This window comes from Corvus kubaryi, unplaced genomic scaffold, assembly GCF_017639235.1.
Source record: "Corvus kubaryi isolate FWS band 111438036 unplaced genomic scaffold, C.kubaryi_AGA036_p1.0 66, whole genome shotgun sequence".
Taxonomy (NCBI): Eukaryota; Metazoa; Chordata; class Aves; order Passeriformes; family Corvidae; genus Corvus; species Corvus kubaryi.
Window position 1 is genome coordinate 24,563,935 of NW_024582054.1, and position 22,488 is coordinate 24,586,422.

The window sequence follows — 22,488 nt, forward strand, 5'->3', positions numbered from 1 at the left end:
CTGCTACAAATATGATTGAAAATTGAATTAAAGGTTCATAAAGGTGGAAAATTACCTATGCCTAAATTTAATTTCCAGTCCACTTACCCATTCTAAGCAGAGTGAACTAACATAAATTTTTTTACCATTGAGATTCCTGTCTTTCTTTGGTATATGTTTAGTTTTTGTGGTTGCTTTTCATGTGTGTCTCTGTGTGTTTTGGTTTTTTTTTCCCTGCCTGGAAACTGTGAATCTCAATGTTTTTTGTAATTCTTTTAATGTGCTTTTCAGAATATGACATCACATTCAATTAAAAAAAAAATCATAGTTAGCCCCAGGCACACAGGTGTACTCAATATTTTTTTAAACTGAAATCTTAATCAGTAATTGAATATCACCTACCTTTTTTCTTGCACTTTAGAAATTTGTAACTTTATATTTCTTAGAATTTTCCTTTATACATTTGAGATAGAAGTAAAATTTCTATCAAAAGAACACTGATCTCTTCTTACTTACATTACTTTACTTGGGAAAATACTGGTTTCAGGGGCATGTTCATCAGATTATTCAATAACTTTTCAGGAAAAGGCATACCCTAAAACCAGAATGAATCAGTAACAAAATCGTCGGTGTGGTGCTGTTGCTCTGTTCTCAGAATCAAGTCTGGCTGACTGCAGCTGAAGTATTCTTTTGATTACAGTAGACTCATTGCAGGGAGAAGAGGAAGATCCACAAGATCTCTGTCCATTGAGGAATTTAAACACAAATGCTCTTGCAGGAGCTAGTAATCATCTGCACTTTGCACTTGAGAGAGAGCAGTTGTGTCCTGTTTGTTTGCTCTTCTTTGCTTCCAAAAGATTAAATAAGCCTAAAGCAGCTCCAGTGATTCCTGCAAGGCTCTGTAGGATTTTGTGAAGCCCACAAACCATTTGATTGATGCTGGGTTATTAACCTTGGTAGTTGTAACTCAGAAGGTTATGAGATATTTGTGTGCATATTGTCCCAGGAGGGAGTAACTTCAGGGCTTTTCCTCCTTTCTAGTTTTTATATTCGAGTTTTTAATTTAAAAAAATGTTTAGCCTCAGGGAGCCCTCTAAATCTAAGCCTTTTACTGCTCCTGAATTTGGCAGTTGCTTCTCTTGGTGTAAGTCTCTAGACATGTGTGATGTGAAGCTTTGAAGTAGCTGTTGCCTGGCTGAAGCCTCTCTGGAGGCAAGGAGAAGGATAATAAAGTTTTGACATTTTCTTTCTTTCCATCATGCAGATATTTTAACAGAAGTGAAACAGCTGATTTTTAGTAAAGACCCTAAAATTACAGAATTGCTAAAACTGTCTCTTCTGCAGTTTGGTTTTAATTTAGAACAATTGCTAAAATCAGTGGTGTGGAAAGCCACATGCATTTTGTCAGTGTTTTAATATCTGGCATTAGTAACTGGTTAATCCATTTAAGAAGTAGAAAAAGAGATTCAAAAAGCAGATGTTGCAGCCCAGTTTTCTTAGTTGTTGCCCGATGGACCACTGATAAATACCAGAAAAGGCAAAGACAGATATTTGGGCAGGGGGAAAAACCCCAGTAAAAGTTTTTGGTTCTTTGTAATTCCCGTTCTACATAGTATCTACCAATCCCATGCTCAGTGAGCAAGCAATTGCCAAGTCCATGGCAGTCTGTATCCCAAATAACACCTTACCTTCACCTTTCTGAACAAGGCTCTTCAGATGCTATCTCAGCACTGCTCATGTACTTCTCCCAAGAACAAAATAGATACAGGCCACCTTTTCCTGGCTGTTCCTAACTTTTTCCAGTCTGGCTCCCTTAAAGTAAGTGTCTGTAGTGGATCAGAAGTAGGACAGATAAACCAGGGCGGAAAAAACGCTATTTCAAACATCTTGATTATGACATGGTGGAAGTCTTTCTGTTTGGGTGTTTCCAGCTGTGGCATAGAGCACTTCTGACACTACACTGGTTTGTATTAACTAGGTTTACTAGATTTAGTAATGGCTAAAATACATAAAGTGATTTTAAAACAATTGGTGACATGCAGCCATTGCTCAGTTGACCAAGCTGTCTGTGTTCCTCTGTGTTGCAAAGACTGCACTGTGGAAGCTTTATCTTTACTGTAAATATTTTAAGATTTTTTTGTAGAAACTTAATTTATCTTAGTGTAAATTATCTGGTTTTACATGCAGTTTATTGTAGTACCTTTTGTTCTACTGCATAGATAAGTAGACCTATAAAAATTAAAGTCACTTTGTGCTGAAAACAGCAATTCTGTTACTCTGCTGACAAGTCAGGGACTTGCACAAGTGTGAAATCCCTCCTCTTTTTTTCCAGTTATGACTGGGAAAAATAGACACGTTCTTGCTCTTACGAGTCTGTGTTACCTGTCCTTTAGTGAGCTGTGGTTGAGCACTGCATACTAAATGTCAGTTATCATATTGTGCAATCTGTATGAGCAGAATTCCCACTTCCACAGCTGTGGGAATAGAAATGGGAAGCAGTCAAATAAGCTCAGTCCCTCAACGCTCTTCCCAAGGTGACTGGTGCAGAGTGCAGTGAAGTCCAGGGAATTCTTCTGACCTTTTGTAGGCACAAACCTTGGGAAACAAATGAGCGTTGTTAAAGTGATGACATCTTTCAGATGAAAGTAGCAGCTAAAAAAAAAAAGCTTTTGATACTTTTGACAGGCTTGCACATAATAATTAGATAGTAAAAAGAAGTTGTGGGTTGGCAAGGCATTACATATGAATGATATGCAGGTTCGTATCCATTTTTCTTTAAGCAATGTTGCACTGAAGATGAAGCCCTCTGAACAGTTGTGTAAAGCAGATCCATTTGAGATAATTCAATGGAAGCTGGGGAAAGCTACTGGCACTCTCATTTCTTTTTCTGAAGAACTCCTTTGCCTCAGTAAGAAGTTCTTGATACAGCATATTATGGGTATAATCTCAGAACTGTGTGCATTAACTTACCCAGTTATTTATTCACTTTCAAATTAACTTTCAGGAATAATAAGCTTTTTCTTGCATTATACATTCTGAACATTACCTTTCCTGCCTTTACAAGCTGTCGAGGATGCAAGAAAACAGCTAAGGAGAGGATGATTTTTGTAATTTGCATTGAGAAGGAGAAGGAAGAATAGGAAGAGGGAGTGAAGATTAAGCAGGGCCTTAACCTACCTATGGTGTGTAAATTTTATAATTAGTCACAGGAAAATGAATTATGGGGAGATGCACATAAGGCAGAAGACAATATATGGCATTTAGTATTCCTGTGGGATTTGGGAATCTTCAGCCTAATTTGGCAGGGTGTCATCAGCAGGCCAAATGTAGTAATGGCAGCAGAACTGGGTTCGGGTAGTGGCAACTGCCCCTCTCCTATTGCCACGTTTCTGGCTGCTTTCATTGGATTTTGTCCATGTTCTGCATGTTGTGCCATCTGGGAGCCTGATTCCATAATTTCCACCTGCACACTGGATCCCAGCTCTTTCCCACAACAAACAGAGACCCGCTCCTACCTGCTGAAGCCCCCTGAGCTTCCAGCCTGGCAGTGCTGCCAGCTCTCTGCAGTACCTACTGGTGGCAGTCACTCACCCTGTGCCCTGGGACCACACCTCCTGAATGCAGCTCAGATGTGAAGGTATCCCTGCGTGTACTGACTTGAGATATGGGGCAATCTCTTCCATGAAGATGGGAGCAGCAACAGCTGCCTGGATTGCAGGGACTTGTCTGTGGGCAGTCAAGAGGCAGTTGTGAAGGCCGGGTCTGTGCTGACAGTTTTTAGATATTATTTTCTTTGCAAATTTTTAGTACCATTCTGATTTCCTGAGAGAAGGTCAGGCTGAGTTTTGGAGGACTCAGCACTGTTGGGGGGACTTTTTTCCCACCACACTATTGCCCTGTCCTGTGTGCCAGGCTCCAAGCCTTTCAGAATTCAGATGGGAGCTGCCAAAATAGCAGATGTTTCTGCTGAGTGTGCTGTAATCTCTCACAGTACTGATGCTGATCAAGCTTTTGTACAGGTCTCAGCAGCACAACTGAATGACCTCCAGCTTTTGCTGTGTCTGACTGGGTAGTCTTTAGCCCCAAAGAGCAGCCCTGACTGAGGCTGCAGGGGTCAGGCTGGGTATTTTTCGCTGATGGTGGAGGTAGGGGATACCGTCCACTAGATCAGGTGTCTGGAAGCCCCATCCAACCTGACCTAGAATATTTCTAATAATGGGGCATCTGCAGCTTCTCTGGGCACCCTGTTCTGGTGCCTCACCAGCCGCTGAGCAGGTTGAAGAGCAAAGGAGTCCGGAACTTGCACCATGAGAGGGTAGTCTCTTGTAGATTCTGTGAGGAAATGCTTTGAAAATTTTTGGGACTTACCTTTTCTCTGCTGTAAGCAGTTGTTCATGAAACAAAATGGGTTTTTTTAATCATCTGGTACAGGTTCATGGATGCTAATGCACTCTCCTTGCTGTCAGTTGTTTTGTGGATGAAGTGGCAAACAGATAGAAAGTTCTAGCACCTCTGGAAAAATTAGAAAAATTATTAAGCTTTCCTTTTTAAGATATAAGAAGTAGAAAATGTTAGAACTAAGGTTGAATAATGAAGCTGAAAACAAGACTGTTTTAATCCTGTGTTACAAGATTTTTTAATTACTTCATCATTCCCTATAATTTTCGTGGGAATTAGTCCTCATTCATTTCAGAAGAAAGACTTTCCTGGAGTCAGATAAATCCAATAAATGTATTTAATGTAATTTTGAAATGCGGTAAATATAAAACCATTAAATTTGATGTCCAGTTCAAAAGCCTCTTTTTCATGCAAGGGGAGCTAGTAGGAGATCGAACTACTTTGCAATACAGTAGGAAAAAAGATTTTTTTTTTTTAATGAATAGGGAAGCAGGAACTATCACACTCTGTGAATGACTGCTCAAAATGTGGTTTTCAGTTAAATATTTGGATTTAGGTTTATTCTTGTATGGATTTTTGAGGAGCAAGTTGTTTGTTTCTTTGCTTTGGGTTTTGTTGGTTTTTTTTACTTGATAGTGTGCCTATGAAGCTTTCTTGTTTCCATGTAAAAGGAAGAAAAGAGAGATGTGGATAGATTTGCTTGAGTGTGTGACCCCTTTGTCTTAGTGGCACTCACTACTACAGCAGTTGCTTGTTGGTTTAAGTGTAACAGGATTCCTGATCAACTGGATCATTTTTCCTTTCTTTTCAACTTTTGGCTTTGCAAATACTGAATGCTTGCTTTTGGTGAAGAATCAACATTTGGAAACTGTTACAAGTAGGACTGTTGAGGCTGAGGAGTTGGGTCACTGGCCTAGGGAAGCTGTAGCTCTGGGGACTTCTCTGCCATGAAAAGAGCTTGACTTCTAGGGGGTTTCCTAAGTGTATCTTACCATGAGCTTGTGTATTAAGTTTGTGGCTTTTGTGTAACTGAGTTTTTTTGTGATGGAGCTTTACTGTACTAGGCTTTAATCTTGACTGTCTTCTGCTAAGATGAAGAATATTTTGAAAAAGACATTTCCTGCTTGCTGTGGATGACTTGAAAAATTGATGTCCTGCGAGCAGATATTTTTCTCTGAACTACCTCTTCAGTGCAGTTGGGAGAAATGTTTTCCAACCAGTTTCAACTTTTTTTTCCATCTCTTGTAATCCTAGTGATTTTCAAGTTCAATGTGGTGCTCACCTTACTGCCCACAGAAATCACTGCTCTGTGCTGTGTTGAGGAAGTTTACTGTACCTGGATATTGTTTTGGCCAAATCTTATCACTGCAGTAATCTTTATGTACTTGTAGACCACTAATCTATGTTCAGGAATGCTTTAAAAAATGTTCCTTTTTGAATTGTAAGTAAAGATTTTACTGTTAAACAGTGCCTTTAAAATAATAAATTAATTTAGTTCAAGTGGCTGTACTTTACCTAACTTGTGTCTGTACACTTGCATACAGAAGTCTGACTTAAGTGAGGTCCACCCACATCCAGAGCTAAGAAAGCATAAGAGAACTTTTCCATTTAAGCTGAATGGCCATATTAGCCTTAAAGGTTTGTCTTTGCTGATAGGCTCCACCTTATCATGAAGGTTGAAGCTCAGATTCTCATTAATCACAGAGCTACAAGAGCCTTATCAGCCAGATTTTCTGCAGGGTTTGTTCACACTAGTCCTTCAGCACAGTGCTGTTAGGAGATGGCTTTTGGAAAAGGATTTGCTCTGCACAGCCTTCACCCATCTAATCTCTCGAGTGAAAACCCATACAGCAGAAGTGCTGACTGCCACCAGTAAGTGGGAAATCAGTCCCACAAAGTCCTTGAAGGAGAGGAACGGTCATGAGCCAGGCTCTGCTTGGACCTTGGCCTGGGGCTTGTTCCCAGCCAAGGGCAGACGAGACATCTGCTGACTCTGTTGCTTTTACTGAGGGCTCTCTGTAGCCCTGGGGAGATACAATTGCATTCGTTGATCAAAGCGTATTTGTAAACTTCTTTCACCCAACATGAACACTATAAAATAGTTTATCTCTGTCTCCTCCTCCATCTCCTCCTCCATGAAAGCTTGGACTTCTTTTAAAAACAGGCAACGTGCATATTGTAGCATTGCCAAGTCCTGCAGAGGATGGGGCAAGCCTTGGAATACAACTCACTTGCTCTCACAGGGCGGCAGGACCACACTTGCACAGTGTGCTGGGAATGGCATTGCAGCTGGGTGAGATTTGTGACAATGCTCTGCACCCTGTTGTGGGGAAATAAGAATATGATCTCATACTAGGGAACCCAATTAAAAATAAAAAGAATGCAAATTGTCTTCCATTAGAGGAGTCGCATTTTTAACCAAATAATTTTTCAGATTATGTGTGTTTCTCCGTTTCCTGTAGTGAACCTGAATTAATTTTTTATTTAAGCATAGCAAATAAAGGGATTTTTTTCTTCCTTCTCCTAAAAAGCCTCAAGGCCGTCATCTTCCTGGTTAATACCAGGACATCAAACACTGTATCAAATGTGGTTTCTCTGGCTGTGTTTGAGTCCTTGGCAAGGGCAGTTTGTTCTTTCTGCATTTATGTCAGCAAAGGTTTTTTTGCTGGAGAGTGGGAATATGTGATCAGAAGATTTTACAGTAAGAAAGTATATTACTAATAATTATATTACTGTATTATATTCTGTCAGAATTAAATGAAGGGTAGACTTAACCCTAACTGAAGATGAAGATGGACAGTGTGAGTAAAATTCCAGTCTGTTATGGGCATCCTGGATGCTTTTTTACCTCTTCCGTTCAAGCAAAGCTATCACTAGTTAATTGAAGTACTTCTCACGAGCACTAGATTAACTGTCCATAGTGGAAAAAATTGCACATTACTGTGAGAGACAGTAGTGAACAAGACAGGTTTTAAAAGAAGACTTAAAATAGTTTTCTAAATTTGAGATAATTTTTCCTTTAAATATTTAGATTGTGATTTGTCTTCATGACAACCTGTAATGAAGTCTAATACTGCATTAATTTCAGAAACTAAAATATTCACGAGGTACAGAGTTCTAAAGAAAAGTCAGACCACTGCTGGAAGTAAAGCCATTAGCTGAGAGCAAGTACCAGAGTTTGCAAAAGTGATAAATCTGCTTTAGACATCAATAGCCCCTTCTGCAGGTGCAGGAGGCATGTTTTATTCTCTTTGTATTGTGTCCCTTAGTTTGAGTCCACAGAAAACGATTAATAAAGCTGATAAGCCTTTAAGAAATGTAAATGCAGAATGTTTGGGAGTGGTATTTATTTTACAAATAAATGCTATTGATTAGAGGCCGAGATTTTCCAATTCTGATTTCTCAGAGGATACACTTATAGAATAAGACAAAACATTAACTATTTCAAATTGATAACTATGGATTGCTTGCTACTGATGTAGTCTCAGTTTAGTAAATTTTTAATTTCTTGAATGGAAAAATGTTTAATTGCTTTTATATTTCTGAAGTTTAATAGTGTTTTCAATTTGTTCTTAAAAGACCGTTTACATTATAATTTTCATTAAAATGCAGATTATAAAAAGATATAGGTAAAAAGCTAGCAGTCCAAGTAAATTTGAGTATCAGTTGCTATTTTAATACTGAATACAGAAATTAGGAAAATGACAAAATGTATGCTGACCTAAGTAGTTTCCTAAGTGTTTAATTAAATGGTCCTGTCTCTAATGTAACATAAAGGCTGCATTTAACTGCAAATCAGCTACTGACTGATATGTCTTAGGGTTTCTTGATAGTGTGAATCAACTTTTCTTTTGTAAAATAACTTAAATACACAACAAACAAGAAAAAAATAAAATTGGCTTGTAATGCATTATCACAGGCCAACATCAGTAACTTCTAAAAGTGTTTTAAGTCAGTTTTCTTGCCTTTTGAATCTCTCCTGACTGCAAGTAAAAGTAAATCTTTCTACTTTTATGCATATGGCATAGTTGAAGAATCGAATGGGGATGTCTAGTTTTTTAAGGCAGTGAAACGATGTTACACTAAACACTATAAAGTTTCTAGGAGAACGTTTTTTGTGAACTGATGTGAGGTGTTTATTTGCATGTGGTTTAAAGTACGTTTAGGAGAAGCTAATCTCACATCTAAGTTGGTTTTTTTTGTCTAGTAATGTTAAACAAAAGCTGAAGGTTTTTTACCTTACATCATGTGATGAATTTGCATTCATTCCTTCCTAGCTCTTGTTGGATGACTTGGCCATTGAGCCATAGCTGTGACGTGGAGATGGAGAGTCATTGCAGATGTTTTCCCGTGTTTCACAATCTATTTTTCTTCTCCTGTTTTAAGGGTGTGATACAGGTACAATCTCAGCACATCACTGAGAATATAAGGTGGAAAAACACAGCCCAGCTCTTCTGCCCTGGTACCTTAATTACCCTTTGGTTCCTTTATTAGCAAGTTTGTGTTAGGCTGTATCTTCAGCTTCTTAACTCCAGGAAGGTGCCATGGAGTCACTTCCTTTTCAAACTGCTATTCTTGCATTAAGATTATGCTACGGAAGGTTGTCTTTACCCTCCTGATTTCTGGTTGCAATGCTGGGGTTTGGGGTTTTTCTCGATGGTATCAGCTGATCCCAGCATAATGTGGTGGAATCATAACTGGCTAAAACATTTTCTATTGACTTCTGTGTTCAACAGAGGCAGCACAATAGTTTTGAACCGTAAAGCATTTATGTTGATAGATCTCTTCTGGGTAAAATTCTTCTAATTTATTGATGTGTCAAAAATTTCTTCCATCTTCCTCTTAAGCGCTATTGGGGAAGATAATTTTTAACTGGTTGATTTCCAAGTAGAAGCTCATCTACCATCTGCTTGGGAAAAAATGGTAAGCTGTTGGCTATAGCTCAACAGCTACAGGCAGGTCAAGGGCACATGCTTGTAATTTTGCTGCAGTGATTCCTAACTAATTAGCCACGAGGAACTTTCTGAGAATGTTCTGTTAAGATCATTTTCTTCTCTCCCATTTTGTTAATGAATGCAGTGCTCCCAGCTGTGAGGCTCTGAGTGATGATTGCTATTATGGATTTATCCTTTCAAATTCTGCCTCTAATTTTAGGAAATTATATTCCCTGTCTCTAAGTTTCTAGTGGTAAAACTGTAAAAGGACAAGTTATTCCTCAGTAAGTGTTGGGAAATACAGTAATCAGATTTTATAAATACTGGATTGTATAAATACTGGATTGTAATAACTAGCTGTATTAGAGGAGGGAAAATACTGTTCACAAAACTAGAGTAGTCTGTAGTCCATATTAGTTCATGAAAAAATATTTGTATTATAATTCTTATGAGAATTGTTTAGGAGTGATCCGTTCTCACAAGATGATGCTTTAGATCACTGTTACTGTGGTTCCCAGTACATCCAGAGTAAGGCATTAGGCACATATGTGGGATAGTTTTCTTCCCATTTCCTCCTACACATACATACCTTGTGAGGACATGGAAAAACTAATCTGGTCTGTTCAGATTACTTAATGTGAGATGTACCTGATTGTACCCAACCAGGGCATCTCCTTGCACTGCTAATCACTCTTATCTTAAGAACGTGCACTAGAATAGAGAATGAACTGAAAAGTTGTCCTACCTGTTCAAAAATGGTACGTGTGTATACATACATAAGCTTATGGATAGGCATGGCATTGTTCCTGTAGCTGTTTGGTTTAAATATTAGATGTGACTTCTTGTTCCTCATAATCCAAATTTTCCGTCTCAAAAAGTATATATGATGCTTGCACTTTTATCCTATTATATATACATTTATAGCAAAATACAATTAGAGGATTAGACATTCAGCTATTTTGATTTCCAAAACTTCAGGTAAAGCAATGATGTTTACAGTTTTAACTGCAGGTAAGAAATTCTGCCTGATTTTTTCCCCCTAACCACACAAAGTAACAAAATTAAATAGGATAACATTATTTTGGGCTTTAAATCCACTTGCTTCTCACAGTGGAAAGCTCTAATCTGGCAGACCAGTCCAGTATGTGCCAGAGTTTATGATATGCTGTTGCCCATATGTGTTGTCATTGTCCCCAGGAGATGAGCCTGGAGGGCAACTGCTGTGTTTCAGGTATGGTACAGTGTTTTGCATTAGAAAAGTGAGCAGAGGAAAGATACTTAGTCTGTGAAATACTGTCGACACTAATCTTTTAAACAAAGGAGCTTGGCATGGCGTTGTCAAAGGAAACTAAACCTGCTGGTTTATTTTCCCATTGTTCCCTTGTACAGAGACTCTGGTCTGCAAACGACCACTGACATTATGCCACAGAAATTGCCACAAGGAGAATACATGGTACTCTCCAATCTTGCTTCGGAGCCTGGCAACAGTGTTGTGGCTGCATTCCCCTGTTTCTGTGCTACCGTGAATTGCTTGTGTTCTTTCTGAGAGAAGTCAGATGGTTTTCTCTCTTCCTAAGTTTTTTCTCTCTCTGTTGCTGTCAGCTCAGACAAACTGCATCTATTAAATAGTTTGTCTGTCTGACTTCTGTGCCCCAGACTCAAAGATGCATGAAATTAACCAAAAAGGAAGGGCAAAATTTTGAAGATGTAGGAGATGCCTGCCACAGAGGGATGTTTTTCTGCTCTCTTAGAGTTTCCAGCTAAACATATGGTATCAAGAGAGGTGAAGCAGAGAGGTAATTTGAAAGTTAGTGGTAGTGTTACTCCCAGGATGCTTGAAGGAAATAGTTGAAATATCTCAGTTACTTGCATGAGATCTCAGTGATGATGTGGGCAGGAGGAAGGGAACTTGCCAAATTTGTGTCAAGTGACATGTGCCACATCTGACAGCTTTGCAGTTAGTGGAGTCCAAAAACCATGGGCCTTTATGGGTAGAAAGATGTTTCTGGAAGTATAGGATCTTCAGTGTTCTTAATTGCTTTCTAGTATACTGAATCAAATTCAGTCTGTGAATCTCCCAATTTGCAGGATTGTGCTTTTTTTTGTTTGCTTATTTTTTCATAAATACTATTTTTAGCTTTCTCTCCTTTGAGGGCATGGCTTTCTCAGCAACTGCTGTGTTCTGCCATAGAGTTAGCTGCATGCTGAGGGTGAAGAATTCCTTTCTGTCCATGTGCAGTTTCATAAGGCTCTAGAAGTCACTCTGAAGTTCATAGCTATTTCCAAGGAATGTAAATACTTGTACCAGCTGATTTCAGGAGAAGTGCAGAGCGTGATACACTTAGTAATATCTCTCAGTGACAGAAAGTGTTCTTACCAGTTGAGCTCAATTCAGGCTTACTGGCACAATCTATGTCTTTATGCTGGAAGAAGAGCTGCTCTGTGTGTGGGTGATGCTGCCTTTCCACTGCCATCCCTTGCCATGTTTTTCGTCATGTGGGTTATCTTTATTTTTTACCAAAGACCACCACTGGAATTTGCTGTCCTCAGAAGGCTTGCGTTTTCTTTCCTGATGTCCTGCAGAGTGTCTAAACACAAGGACATCACTGCAAAGGCTTTGAGATGCTGCTTTTAAAATGTATTATAAAAGTGTCTAGCAACCACAGTTGCAATCAGTTTTGGAAGTACTTCATGTACAGTTTTATCCTGTTAATTGGTGCTCCAAAGAGGCCATGTAGATTGAATAAACTCAAATTTGTTTGCCAGTCTTTTGAGAATCAGTACCTAATGTTTTCACTGCATGGTCAGCTGCGGTGGTCTGAGCTGGACAAGATAGCCTCAAAATTAATGTCTGCATAATGCAAAGGTGAAATATGTTTATTAAAGTAGTTCTTCTGGGGGGAGAATGCCAAGTCTATTTTAGTTATTTCATACTCATTAATGTACAGTTAAAATTTAGGTTTTTCAGAAGGTAGTAATCTACAGAAAATAGTATGCATCTAATAGGCTTCCTTCTAACTTATGGTGTAAGTATGTAATTTAGCTTTAGCCTACATACAATGAAATAGTATTGAAATCACTCTTGTAAACAACATACACGTCCTGTTGTTGGCTTTGCTTCAGCTGTTTCTTCACATTTGGCTAAGCTCAAGTAATAAATTGCTGTAAAACTGGAATACGCTCTGGAAGGAGATTAATCATCTGACTCAGTATTGTCTTTAGTTTGCCACGAGAAATCTTTCCAATCTATGAGATCATGGATTGGTTGGTTGGACAATTTAGAGAGGCATGTAGTACATTCCCCTTTTTTGCTGCCTTCCTTTTGAAACTGTAGAATCTCAGCAAAGCAAAAATGACAAATTACTCTTTTTTCCAAGTATTACCACAAATACGTATTGTGATGAAAAATCAGGCATCTGAATTGCTACCTCCTTGTTTTATCTAATTTTGGACATTGTAGGTGACATTTATATCATGAGATGTAGATTAACTCCCTGCCCATTGCAGGTGGGCAGAAATCTTTAAGGTCCCTTCCAACCTAAACCATTCTATGATTTACATGCTTGAGATAATGATTTAGACTTGCCTTAAAATCTGTGAAAAGAAATTAACATTGTAGAAAGTGACTCACTTCAGGTTTCTAAAAACATGTTGCATAAATTTCACTGTAAAGTCCTTTTTCTTCCCATTGGTGAAAAAAGATAATGATTAATTGTTGTGCTGTTGATGCTACTACCCATGTAGGTGATACAATGTCTGTTCTGTCCATCCTTGGGCAAGGGGTGGTAGTGACTGTTAAGGAGATCTAACACTTCAAGGCAATTTGCCTGGATTTGCTGTCTCCTTCATATGCCTTTCCAAATTTCATTATGAATGTGTGCTAAAATACTCCTTGCAAATGTCCTTTGCTGTGAGGATGAGTGGTATACTGCAGAGGCAGGTCACAAATTAGGCTAACAATATCTGTCTTGCTTGTGTGGGCAGAGTAGGTCACATCTGTTGCGACATTTTTGTTGTTGTGTTGTTAGTTTATAGCATTAGTTGTTTTTTTCTCTTCTGATACCATACCATTTCTCTTATTTGGCTGTGTTGAAGTTGCAACTTTATTGCTTAACATACTGGGATAGAATGATCTCAATGGCAAGAACATTCCATCCTCAACTTGCATAACAAACAGGTTATGCTTATTTTATAATTGAACTTTGCATTCTTCATAAAATGTAGTTTTATTGTATTCTGTGCCTCTTTTCTAGCTTACTTGTACATGCATGCAAAGAGGAGGTAAAGTGAAGTGGTGCTGGACTGTAAGCAATCTTGTCTCCAGCTGCAATCTTACTGAAAGCCGTTAGCTTTTTTTTTTTCTGCATCCTTGGAAGGGAGCTGCACCCAGTGAGGTAACCACCATAAAAACCAAACAAGCTGTAGGTTACAGCAAGGATGAGGATTATGTTGCCAAGACCGTACAAGAATGATGATAGTGGAAGGTACAAACGTTATGTGTCCCACGAAAGGGTTTGCTGGGGTCTGTTGGTCAGTGAGAGTGTGATGGAAAGAGTCACAGTGGCAGGTGGGGGAAGGGGGAAGAAGGGAGAGAGCTGTACATCTTAACAGTTACTAGTGGGAGTGATTTCTTACAGGACTGTAAATAAACCAGTGCCACTGATTTACCACTTGAAGATTAATGTCTGAGCAAAATTACTGTTTCTACACGCTTAAAAAGTAGTGAAATGGATGAGAGAGTTTTCTTTTTTAGCAATGGCTAGATCATTTCAACACCAACTGATTTTCGCCTGGGTTTCCTTTACTGACCTGGTTTTGCAATTTGGCTATTTCTTGTTGACTGAATTCAGAGGAAAACTATTTGTGATGATATTGAATTTAGCAGAATGGCTGAAGTTTGAATTTGGCTTGTATTGGTTAAATCAAGCTTTTGATTTGGTTGCCTATTGTCCAGTATGCTAATCCATGTTATTTCCAGCTGAGTTAAAGTGTAAAGTCATTAGAGCAGCGTGGGGCTTTTGTTTGTAGAGGAAAGGTTAAGTTCTGCAGGCAGCTCATACTGCTGCCAGCATAGCTGCTAATCTGAGTTTGGGGACTAATTACCAGTAATAGCTACAGGACAGAGTCCTGTGTTGAGCAGAAGTCTGATTAGGACAACGTTTGGAAAGCTTTGTCATGGGAAACGTTTTTTAACATTTTTCAGGAACTTGAGTTCTGATTTAGTTCTTTCAGAACCATTACTTGCCTTACTACTATATTCAGCCTAATAATATCCTAATGCTGTTATTTTAAATAAGGTCTGAAAATCCTATAACAGAATTAACATACATTTTAAACTGTCATAGCCTGTAGCTATTTATGGACTGTCAATATTGTTATATTGTTTCTGAGTTGTTTCTAATTCAGCTGTTGGTAACCACAGATAGCTGCTGGGGGTGTGAGGGATGAGGAAGCCAAAACTGATCTGATGAACAGATTTCAAAACCAATCTGTATTGGAGTGGTTTGGAGATGAATAGATTTAAAAAAAAAAAAAAAAAAAGCAATTTTTCCCTAGACCCTTATGATTAAAAGTTTGTGTGCATTAACATTTTTGGATATGCTTTTAGAGGTACTCAGAAACAGTTGTTTTCCTTTTTCAAGCACTTAACTTTGTTTTAAAATTCAACAGGAGTTATTATTATACACAAACCATTTAACTTTCATATTGTGCCCTTGTACAAAAAAAGTGGAAAACTCTGATTTGGAATGGAGGTGAATTAAGAGCACAAGAAATGAAAACAAATAAAATCTTCTTCTAAAGAGAGGTCAGCTTTAACAGAAGAAATACAGGCCGCAGACTTGCATTGGGAATGAGGGAGTAGTCAACTATGATTGCAGATAGTAGCATAAATATCTATTTTTGCTACAGTATGACTTATTAAGTAATGAATTGAAAGCTATGATCCTTGACTAACATTACTTAAGATCATCCAATAAGTTAGTACCCCACTTTTTTTTAGGTTTCAGAGCCTAGTTCAATAAAACTTTGCAATTTTCTTTAAAAACTGTGCATTATTTCCCTAATTGTTACTGACTTAGATGTCTTTGGTGTTGCTTTCTTCTCATTTCTCCTAACTTTGTATTGTAATAAGTTACAGTGTTTCTATGTGATAGAACAAAAGTGCTCATTTAGGAAAAATATTCTTATTATTAGTTTTGAGTGGAAAGAATGTGTAGTCCTCATCATGGATTTGAAGACTTGAAGCTTCTATGGGTTATTTCCAAATAATGGGCGTATTGTATGCAAAGTAATGACCCTTTTAATACTTTGCAGTCTTAGAGTATAATTACTGAGTAATTCTGAATTTATTTGGGGTTTTATTTCAGTCAGAGGGAATGTTCTCAAAGCTGCTGGTATAAACTAGGAGTTAGCAGATGGGGTCAATATCTGTTCTTCAGTCTGTGTACAGTAGCTTGAAAAAGTGTAAGCCTATCTGTTACTTATATATGTATAATGTATCTCTATCACCCATATGAGAAAGAAAAATCTAGACGGGTGTGTAGCATATGAGGAAATGTAACTCTCTACCTGAATGCCCAGCAGTGTCAGAATGCTGTGTTGAGCAGAACAGTGAAGGGTGATGATTGATCACTGCAGTTCTGACATGCAGATAATTCGTAGTGGAACCCAATTAACAACTGGCTCTGAAGCCAACCTCATCATCACATCTTACTTAAGTATTCATCTTTCATTTATTTATTTTTATTTCCATCTCTTCCTTTTAGTCACTTAAAAACTTTCTTCCTCAAGAAGTCATCAGGTCTGAGAAAAGCCTTGTTTTTACCTGCAGTCAATTGCATAAGGTACTTCATGATGGCTATCCATTATTGATAATGCTTATTTTTTTTTCTGCTGTTTTGTTTAGATGACAGTGCCTCCGCTGCAAGCAGTATGGAGGTAACAGATCGCATTGCCTCTCTGGAGCAGCGTGTCCAGATGCAGGAGGATGACATCCAGCTGCTCAAATCTGCCCTTGCTGATGTGGTCCGACGCTTGAATATTACGGAGGAGCAGCAAGCCATGCAGAACAAGAAAGGACCTACCAAAGGTTTGCATTTCAGATAGATGTAAAATAGATAGTGCACTTCAGTGAGTGTTTCATATGTATTAAAATAAGGTATTCATTAGCTCTTGAAATATTCAAAATTAACAAATCAATTTGAAATTCAACCTGTTAAAAAGAGCACATAAAAATCCAGATGGTTAAATCTGTCAGCCTTCTACAGTTTACATGAACCAGCAAAGCATTTGCATTTTCTTAGTGCTTAATCCACAGTCTACATTTAACCATTGCTACCACTTCCTTACTTCTGATCAAGATTAGTTTATAAACTCTTTAGGGAAGGCGTTGTCTTCTGTGGGAAAAACTCCTAATAGGTTGGGGTTTTTTATCCAAAAAAATGAATTAAACTTAAGTAAAATGTAATTAAAATTTAATTATACATGTCTTAAGTGTCTATAGATGATACAGACATAAGGCAGATCTCTAAGCTAGCAGAGTTGACATAACTAAGGAAATGGTACAACACCAGCTGCTCAGCTACGAAAGAAAGGTAGAGCTGTGGTGGTTGCCTGACCGTGTTCCAGAGCAGCAGATCCAGAGCCAGTGAGGTGCCAGGTGTGACAGATGTCACTTCTTGGCAGAATTCTGTGCTGTGCCCACGTGCCACAGCATGCTCTCTCATGGCTCCTGCTCTGCAGGAACAGGTTTGTCTGTGCACAGCTCAGAAAAGCTGGACCTGAACATCCAGCGCTTCACAGTAGTAAAAGTTTGAGAACCCGACTAGTGTGATTTACTGTAGTGTGTGAGGCTGCAAAGGCCTGGGAGGCTGCCTATGTGCAGCTTAGAGAAACATGCAAGGTATTTTAGAGTGGTTTTAGGAGTAAGAGTGGTGGCAACCTAGATGTTGAAAGAAAGTATGGCTGACTTTACAGGCTGTTGTCTAACTTAACAAGTTGTTTCTCTAATCTCAGTTATATATTTGTGACCTTGCAATAAATATTTAGTTCTAGTCATTGATTTAACACACTAGGTAGGAACTACTTAATTTGCTGAACTGAGATGTCATGTTTGTTACAAAGTTTTGTGTCAAGAGATGAGGAAAGCTGAAAGGGACGGAATTACAGAGCCAAATTATGAGTTGGTTGTGTCTCATGCTTGCTGTCAGACAGAATATGCACTAAATATCTGCAATCTTGTCTTCATGTTCCCTTCCCTTTCTGTTGTAATCTCCTTATTTTGTCTTTGTTTTATTGAAAAAAAAATTAAAATATCAGATAAATTAAATGTTACTAAAGATAGCCTTCACTGTGATAAAATGTTCCATCAAATCTGGTTGTACAAGGGATTAAGAGCATTCATGTTGCCTGTGAAATAGATACTATCTGATGCAAGGAGGAAATAAAGTCTAGTAATTATTACTGAGTTGTAACCAAATCTGTTCTTGCCTGCTGGCTTTACTTAGCAAAATACAAACCAGATTTTCATGGATTCTGTGAGCAGAGTTGAACTCTAAATCAGGAGGAGTTTTCTTGGTCATGGCAGATCATTAGAGCCATAGTTCAATGTACATTGAAGAAAAGCTGCTGTAAGCCTATCCACCTGTCTTCTATGGCTGTTTTGGGGGGGATTCATTTGTTTGTGGGATTTTTGTGTGCATGTGGTTTGGAGGTTTTTTTTAATGTAGATATGGCATACCTGGTTCTTTACATGTATGTGAAATTACAGTGTAAGAAGTTTTACTGTAATAATGCAAATAGGGGGCTACAAATATCAACTGCTCTTCCATTGCAAATTACTAGAATGAGTCCTGGTATTTGCCAAAAAATCCCACCTAATTTCTGGAGAAGATCAGCACTGTGACAGTTTATGTAAAGAACTTTCAGTTTGCTGTACATCAGCTGTAACATTTAGTGTATGCTCAACCTTATTAAACATGAATTATAAACACGAAAGAGAATCTGAAGTATTCTGATCACTTGTTTTTTCCACCTGTTTGTCAAATATGATACATTTCACATGATGGCCTATAACTCCTATAGTAGGCACAACTACTTTATAACAAATTGTATACAATTACTTAGCATAAGAATAATTTCAGTATTTTAGTTTGGAATGGCATTATGGAGGCTCCTGATGGAGAGTTTTGGGAGACGGGCTTTTTTAGACATGGGAGGAGCTGGAGTGGCAGCTTCTCATGCTTTACCCCTTGGGCTGCATGGACCGAGTCTGTTTATTTTCCCTATATTGTTTAATCACTAATTCCACATTTGGAATTTTAAAAAGTGGAATTTGATCCCACAGAATGTCACAGAAATTGTGTCCATGCAAACTGGAGCTTGAAGCATACTGTATGCTGCTGTTACCATTTGATCTATAGATGAAGTAGATCAGGATTAAGTGTGTGTTGGGGGAGGTCTGTGCCTTTGGAAAAACAGGATCCCCACTGTACTGTATAAAGTCTGGAACAAGAGTCTTCATGGGACAAACAACTTAATTTTTCTGAGTACTTCAGATTTAAAATTAATTTAAAGATTTCAAGTTCCAGACTTTCAAATCTAGAATGGAAAAATCTTAAACTTGTTTACAGTCTTTCTGTTCTTGTTCTAAACTTGAGCTAAGCAGTTTAAAAGCAGCATACATCATGGAAAGGGAGCAGCTTATCTCGTCCATTTGTGGAGCTCCTTCCCTAATGGTGTTTTGAGTTTTTGTTTGGGTTTTTTTTTCCCCTTTCCTTATTTAATTCTACTACTTGGTGGAGTTTCAGTATGGCTTCCTGCCTTTGTTTTACTTGTGTTTGTTGTTCTTTCCTTTTGCAATTACTGGTTTGTTTGTAAACTTAACAGCCCTATTAATCCATAGATCAGAGTATGATTAAAAAAGCTGCTGCTGAGGCTGATAAACTTGTCAGTCCTGCTACCACAGGTAAGACCTTGAAGCACCAGAACTTCCAAAATAAACATTACTGACAAAGCAGTAATAGCACTGTGTTACTGACTTCTAACAGCAATGACATGTTTGGGATTGTGTGACTGTGATGTCAGTTACCACTGGTGTGAACTAGCTGTTGTAAATAAAACTAAATAGCTCCAGTATAAACAGTGGATTAATTGAATTATGCAGTTTTTCTGTGTGCTGTGTAAGAGTTTCATGGTGTTGCTTTCTACACTAGCTGACCATTTAAATCTCTATTTCCAGAAATGTGGGTTGTGGGTTTGTGCTGGATTTGAAGCAAAACTTCTGTTAAAGGTTGCAGGGTTTATTCCTGGCTGCTGCTAGTTTCAATTTCATAAGGTTAGGAGAGTAAACAGACTCCAGCTAGTTCACTCCAGCTACTTTTTAATGGATGTTCTTTTTAAATAACTATAAATAAGGAAAATATTTTAGTAATTAATTTTTTTAACTTTAATTGCTGTTCTAATTTGTCTTCTCAAAGCTCAATAAAGTTTTGTGAGCTACAGAAAGCTTGCCAGGAGACAAGTCCACAACTTCTCAACTGTAGCTACCTGTGATTCTGCAGTATGCTACAGAATCAGTTTTATACATATGGATTAATTACAGCAGTGCAGCAATTAGGAAACAAGCAGCAGTGCTTCCAGCACAGAACAGTAAAAAGAATTTAATATACAAAAAATGAATAAAGTAGAAGTAAATAGAGTGATGATATCTGAAATTATTTTTAAAAAAAGAAATAGATGCATGGGAAGCCAAGTAAACTTCAAATGTTTTGTATAAGCTCTAAAGACAGCATTAGTCAGTTAAAATATATCATGGAAGGCAGGGCTGGAAGGCACCTTCAGTGAGCATTGAGAAAATTTTCTTCTTTTGTCTCCTTTGTTAACTTTCTTTCCTGTCATCCTTCACTCTTCTAAGCCAAATAAGCCTCATTCCTTCAGTATTTCCCTTATAGGTTGTTTTCTAAATTTCCCTCCTCTGAACAAATAAATGATGAACGAATAACAAGTAAGTTGTGTATTCAAACAAAGTTTCAAGACAAAGTTTGTCTTGCAAGTTGCATTCTCTAGTAGACGGTATTTACTGGCAGTCTTCTGAAGACACAGTCTTTCACATCTTTTTGTTCAATATATGAAAATTTAGGGTGAACAAGTCAGTAAATGCTTGTTGTCCGTGCTACAATAAGATGTTGTTACAATACGACCAATACAATTGTACTGTTTCAGTTTAGCCTTTTAGATCTTTTATCCTTGGCAGTCTTTTTTGAGGAACATTTCATAGGTATTCTCCCTGCCATCCTCTCCAAGTTTAATGAAATGTTATGTTCGTAAGGTGACTTGTGACTGCTGCCTTCTCTCAGGTGGTGTTTCTCTGAACCCAGAGGTATTTGGCATCTTTACAATGGCTTGTAATAAAAAGTCCTGTCAAATTTCAAGTGATTCAAGCTTTCTTCCCTGCTGTAGAGAGAGCACTAGTCATGTTTATGTCTGTTTCAAGGCTATGATCCACAGTAGTTTTCATGTTGGTACTCATTGCTTGCAGTTTTAAACACCGTTCTTGCAACTAACTTCTAACTACTCAAATGGGACTTTTCTGTTATTCTAATCTTAATTGTGGCCATGACACTTAGATCCCTTTTTGAACCAATGTTTGATCAGAAGAATGTAGGTAGATAATGTCAGCTTATTACCTCCACTCTTCTGCTGATTTCAGTTGCTTTTTCTGAATCAAAGGTACAATTCCTTTCTGTCAAACATAAACCCACATTGTTTGAAAATAAAGCTTTTGGGGGGAGTAATAATAATTTCCTTGTGGAAAACCTCCAAGAAGACTGAGGGGTGAAGAGCAGAGTTTCTGGGATGACAGCCTGCCTTCATTTCTAGCACTTCTCTGGATGCTGTCCAGGTGGGCAAGAGACTGATGCTCTTTTGAGAGAGCAGGATTGTTTTTGAGGACAACAACTACTTTTATGCTTATCACTAAGCTCCTTGATCTAGGACAGAGTTTTACACATGAGGGAGGTTATAGAGTGGTGTGCTCAAGCCATATGCTGTGATTAACTTGATAGGGTGATGATGATGATGATGATGATGATGATTAATAATAATAATAATAATTCCTCAATGTTAAAACCCTCATCTGTGCTGAATTTGGCAATAGTGACACAAAAATGGCACACTACATGGATAATTTAAAATATTCTAGTGTTGTTTGCTGAGGAAAAAAACAGGGAAAAGTAAACGGAGACAATGATTTCATCTTATGCTTGTTTTATAGCAAGACCACTGGTACAAACCCTGCCTTTAAGGACGACAGTTAACAATGGAACTGTGTTACCAAAGAAACCAAGTGGCTCTTTACCTTCTCCATCAGGAACCAGAAAGGAGACTGTATCACCAGCAGCAAAAAGGTAGGCGTCTATGAGAAACCTTATAACCATGGAATTGAAAACATGGTATAGCTCCTCTTTTAACCTTCTAGATATGTAGTTTTTCTTACTTGCAAAGCAGCAGTGTAAATATTTAGCTTGGAAAGAAAGGGAGATGGATTTTGTTCTAGGAGGCTTTAAATTTATTCATTCTAATTACAATTAAGGTTATTCCCATGAGTACTGAAAGAATGCACAATGCTTGGTCTTACTGGTTTGTGTTCTTTTCTTGCTTTTGAGAGTTTAGCATAGAGAGAATAAAGCACTTCTACTTTGCTGTTGCCCAACATGATGTGAAAAGTGGTGCAAGAATTCTTTGAGTAGCTAGTAGAAAATACATAGTCTCAGAGAAACAGTGTTGTCATTGCAAATCAGTATGTTATCTTTGGTGGTTTTCTCTCACTAACGAAATTATCATATAAACTGCATGCACAGTGTTAGCAGCATCTCAGGGAGGAGGAAAATTCTATGCCTAGCACATATTTATGCAAATGAAAGCATCCATCTTTAGATATCTTACCATTAGCATGTATTTAAGCCCTTTTAAAACTACTGCTCTGTCCCAATCTGCTTTGTGTGTAGCTGTTTTTAAATAGGCTAAATCTTTTATACATCTGGGTTATAAGGAACCGAATGGATTGGGTGAAGCAAGTTCAAGTTATACACGGCAGTTACTGTGGTGCTAATCTGCTGTGTGGTTTGTCTGTAAAAGATATTAGAGTGGGGTTTTGGGTTGGGGTTTTTTTGTACAT

The 22,488-nt window shown here is 38.0% G+C and overlaps 1 protein-coding gene across 10 annotated transcripts in view; it reads left to right on the forward strand.

Annotated features, from left to right (window-relative positions):
- Positions 1-22,488, forward strand: part of EML1 (EMAP like 1) — a 122,670-nt gene that overhangs the window by 54,020 nt on the left and 46,162 nt on the right. For all 10 annotated transcript variants that reach the window (XM_042047341.1, XM_042047336.1, XM_042047337.1 and 7 more), the window contains exons 2-3: positions 16,219-16,401; positions 21,586-21,718. In XM_042047341.1, the coding sequence (XP_041903275.1) occupies positions 16,219-16,401; positions 21,586-21,718 (316 nt within the window). The remainder of the gene's footprint in view (positions 1-16,218; positions 16,402-21,585; positions 21,719-22,488) is intronic.